Source organism: Echinops telfairi, unplaced genomic scaffold (assembly GCF_000313985.2).
Source record: "Echinops telfairi isolate 266 unplaced genomic scaffold, ASM31398v2 ScPeMD7_1566;HRSCAF=2074, whole genome shotgun sequence".
NCBI classification, from domain to species: domain Eukaryota; kingdom Metazoa; phylum Chordata; class Mammalia; order Afrosoricida; family Tenrecidae; genus Echinops; species Echinops telfairi.
Window position 1 is genome coordinate 1 of NW_022105464.1, and position 4,445 is coordinate 4,445.

General features: G+C 49.0%; 1 protein-coding gene across 1 annotated transcript; it reads left to right on the forward strand.

The window, feature by feature from the left end:
- Window positions 1-702: 702 nt before the first annotated feature.
- LOC123522039 (echinoderm microtubule-associated protein-like 6) lies at window positions 703-3,700 on the forward strand (the record flags this gene model as incomplete). The annotated part of the gene is made up of 2 exons (XM_045293053.1): window positions 703-955; window positions 3,488-3,700. Coding segments are annotated over exons 1-2 (466 nt in total), but the record flags the coding sequence as incomplete, so codon positions are not given.
- Between the last annotated feature and the right edge of the window lie 745 nt (window positions 3,701-4,445).

A 4,445-nucleotide genomic window follows, 5' to 3' on the forward strand; every position in this document is an offset into this window, starting at 1 on the left:
CCCACCCTTTTTTTTATTTAACTGAAACAGCTTTTAAATGGATCGAAATGGAGCTCAAATGATAAGATACTATATTTTAACCTAACCGTATCTGCCATAATCTACAACACCCTCTGTGATAACAAGGCTGGTCACATCCCTCAACTATGGTCAGAGGGCATTCACAGGAGGCTCAATCTATGTGTGGACCCTCCACATGGACTTGAACTTCCACTACTGCCCAGCAAACCAGATGTTCCTAATGTAAGCTCTGATACCATTTCCTCCTTTGGATTTGAATTACACTATTTATAATAATTGGATTATAAAGGCTGGTGTGCTTCTTCCACGTGGATTTCGTTGGCATCAAACTTCAATGCTTTTAGTGAAGAATTTAGTACGCGGAGGAAAATACACAGCTGATGGTTAAATGATATACACATTTCCTGCTTAAGATTTTTTAAAACTTTTGTGTGTGTGCCTCTGCTTTGGAACCCTAAAGCATTGTTTTACGTGTCTATTATTAAATTTTGAAAACTGGCTATATGTTTTAAATGATATCACTTTAGATTTTTTTCTCTCTCAGATATGAATCTTTTCATTCCCATGTTTCCTGTCCCTTTGAGATGTTTTCTCTGATGCGTAACATTCTTCGAAGCGAGGCCTAGGAATTCTATTTCTAGGTCTGCTACTGATCACGTTGCTTTCCATTCCGGCAGAGACATGACAGAAGTGGTTCACATCAAAGATCGAAAAGAAGTCATTCACGAGATGAAGTTCTCCCCGGACGGGTCTTACCTCGCCGTGGGATCCAACGACGGCCCCGTGGACGTCTACGCCGTCTCACAGCGGTACAAGAAAATCGGAGAGTGCGTCCAGTCTCTGAGCTTCATCACCCACATCGACTGGTCTCTGGACAGCAGATACTTGCAAACCAACGACGGGGCAGGAGAACGGCTGTTCTACAAGATGCCGTGTGAGTCGCCCGGCAGAGGGCACTTGTGAGAGCGATTTTCAACAGCGAGCATAGAGCAGTTAGCGTGCCTACTCAAGTATAAGCCGACCTGCACATCAGCCGAGGCACCTAGTTTCACCACAAAAACTGCATTTAAAAATGTGCTGAAAGACTTGGCTTATACGCGAGTGTATACGGTACTTTTCTAGAAAAACTCTACCCAAAGAGAATATAGGAGAATGTTCTTACGACTTCAGGAAGGGAGTATTTTCTGAAAACCAGACCCCCCACCCCACAAGCTCATAGGCCCCCTAGCAATCACAGCAACAGATCACAGAGCTGCGTGGGAAGAAAGACTAGTAAACCCGGGCACAATGAAATGAACCTTCACTGCCAACCACAGGGACAAGAGACCGAGAGGACCAGCCACGCCCGGGCAGAGATGCTTGCCGTTGTCCCAGCGGGGAGAACACCTGTGTGGCGTGTGGAGCATAGGGAGCAGGCCTACTGGGGCATAGACGTCCCAGGGGCAGTAGAGAAACGGGCAGTTGACAAGGCCAGCAAATGGATGAATTCGTTCCCTGGTGGATAAATAAAAGATCAGTGAGATATCACATTGAAATATTTTCATTGGCAAACTCTGTCCGCAGTCAGTGTTACGGAGAAACCCGTGCCCTGCTGTGGACTTGAGCCCACGGCTGCCTGCTGCCGCAGCACTGGTAAAAGCCTAGAAAGAAACGCGGTGTAAGTGCCTATCCGCAGCAGGGCCGCTTGATTAAACGTGCTGTCAACTTACAACGGGCAGCACTTTCAAGAAATGAAACTAGAGCGACAGTGTCAGTAGGGACAAGTCTCAAAATGCCATGCTGAGCAGAGAAAGGCCAGTTGCAGAATGAGAGTACAGTGTAAAACCGTTCAGTGCAATGCCCAGGGCACAGAAATCAATTCTGCATAGATTTTATAAACATACACGTTCTTCCTTAATGCATGGGTTTAATGAACTCTGATTTCGAGGTGCTGGCTGCTTCTAAGCAGAGAGAGGAAGGGGTGAGACCGTGGAGAAATGCCCAGTGGGTTTTAACTGTCCCTGAAGTCTCTTCTTTCAAATAGATTCTGTGGACAAAGACCAACGTTCAGGTTTGTAGCGGGCGGGTGGTGTACACTCACATCCAACACAATTGTCTATTCTTTCCTGTGCGTTTGAAGTGTTTCATCATTTTAATGTAGGAATGTCTGAAAGACGAGGAGCCTTCTGGAAGTTTGTGGGGAAACCCCCTTCTTTCTGAGTCCCATTTTCCCAGGGACTTCTTGAAGGCTCCTCATAACTGTACGGTCGACTTCTCAGGGAGTGGACGCGAATGACCTGTTGAGGCCATCATTCGAGTCTGAGACATGGGCCGTTCTGCCCCCTCTCCTCTCGCCCACCTCCGTGTTCACGATTGCACCTCTCAAAGTTTAGATGAATGCGTGATGACATGCAGAAGCGCCCTATTCCTCCTATCCCTGCGCATCTGCCGCAGGTAGAAGTAAACGAAGGCAGGTGAGCCTGGTCTCTGTGGGTGTCCACTAGCAGGACACTGGACTCCCATCGCCATCAAGATATCAAGGGGGGTTGGCGTGACAGTTTCTGCAGGTAACCAGAGTTCTGCCAGCATCCAAAAGCAACAGGGTTTTCAGTAGAAACCGAGTGTGTCCCTGAGGCACCCCCCCCCACCCCAACAGCTACCGGGCCGAGACATCACCTGCACCCCCGAGAGCACGTGCAGAGAATTCTCCGCACTCTTCCGCACTGGGTCACGTTCACTTCATCACGACTTTTGTGCAGGTTTCCCTGTCTAAAAGAATCTAAATTAAGTCTGTTCATCTGATTGATGGAACATCAATATTTAGAAGCCCCAGCCTCCTTGCTCGGACCCCTGGTGCTGTCGTGGTTACACATTCGGCAGCCAACCACAAGGTCCGCAGTTTGAACCCGTCAGCTGCTCCAGGGAGAGAGTTGCTTTCTACCCCTGTCAAGAGTTACGGTCTCAGACACCCACAGGGCAGTTCTGGTCTGTCCTGCAGGGCTGCTCAGAGTCCCGACCGGTTTGCTCTGGTTTGGAAGCCTCCTGGGATTGTGAAAGTTCGGAGTAAATCCAGCCAAATGTGTGCTCTCACGGACAACTTACAGCCTCTCTGCCAATAAAATAAAGCGCTAGTGTCTAAGTAATCAAGGCCAAGTACGCTTCTGCAGTCTGAGACAGTTTAGTACAATGATCATTCTCGCCTTTTCCATTCGGAATATGCACCTGCTTTAAGCTCTGCTGCAGCGAAAGAAAAAAAAAAAAAACCCCACTGGTGACCAGGTTCAGGGCGTGGCGTTGGCTCTGACTCAGGGCACCTGGTGGCAGCGGAGCGGAGCACTGCCCGCTCGCGGGATTAGAGCCAATGATTTCTTTGGTTTCTAGGGGTTTTTCAGCAAGTTTCTCTCTAGACATCTGTGCAATTTTAGCTTGGGATACACGGTTTTGACTTAAATGTAATATTACATTAAGATTTGTTGATTGTTTTCAGCTGGGAAGCCTTTAACAAGCACAGAGGAGATCAAAGGCATTCTCTGGGCCTCCTGGACATGTGTGAAGGGGCCTGAAGTGAGCGGGATTTGGCCAAAGTACACTGACGTCACAGATATCAACTCCGTGGATGCCAATTCCAAGAGCTCGGTGCTGGTGTCTGGAGACGACTTTGGCCTCGTGAAGCTGTTCAGGTTCCCGTGTCTCAGAAAAGGTACGGCCCGAAGAGACGCTGCTGCCGGGGTGGCCGTTGAATCTAGAATGCATATGGTGTCCCATGAAGGCAGGTCTCTTTCTATGGACCACACAGTCCATCTTGTAGGTTTGTGGCTGCTGCTGAAAGCTTCAGATTTGAGTGGGTTGCTGACCTCTGCTTTGACCGGATGTCCTGAAAGGGGGAGGGGGGGGCGTGTCAACACTTGTGACTCCAGCACCCGCCAAATACTCATACCCTAAATCAGGGGTCCTCAAGCTTTTTAAACTTCTTTGCGCCAACGAGGAGCACCTTATGCTGCACACGAGCTTGAAGACCTGTCTTCGCTCTCCGGGGTCAGACGTAGAACTATTTCCCGGTGAACCATGTGATACCAACTGACCTTGCTGTCCCCGAGATGATGATCCTGAACCCCCAAGCCTCACAAGCCCTGGTGCTTGGTGACAGTTAAGATGTTTTCATCACTTTGAGCCCCGTAAACTTTATTCAGTCACAGATATCTGCACAGCATAGGTAAATAGACACACCTGTAGCGCTGTCCTCCCCCTCGCTCCCACACCTACATGCGTGTGCCTGCATCGACTGTAAGTCACAGTCACTGTAGGATTGCCTACCCCAGTGGTTCTCAACCTGTGGGCCTCGACCCCTTTGAGGGCCGAACGACCCTTTCACAGGGGTCACCTAAGACCACTGGAAAACATATTTCCTGTGGTCTTAGGAACCGAGACACCGCTCCTCTATCCAT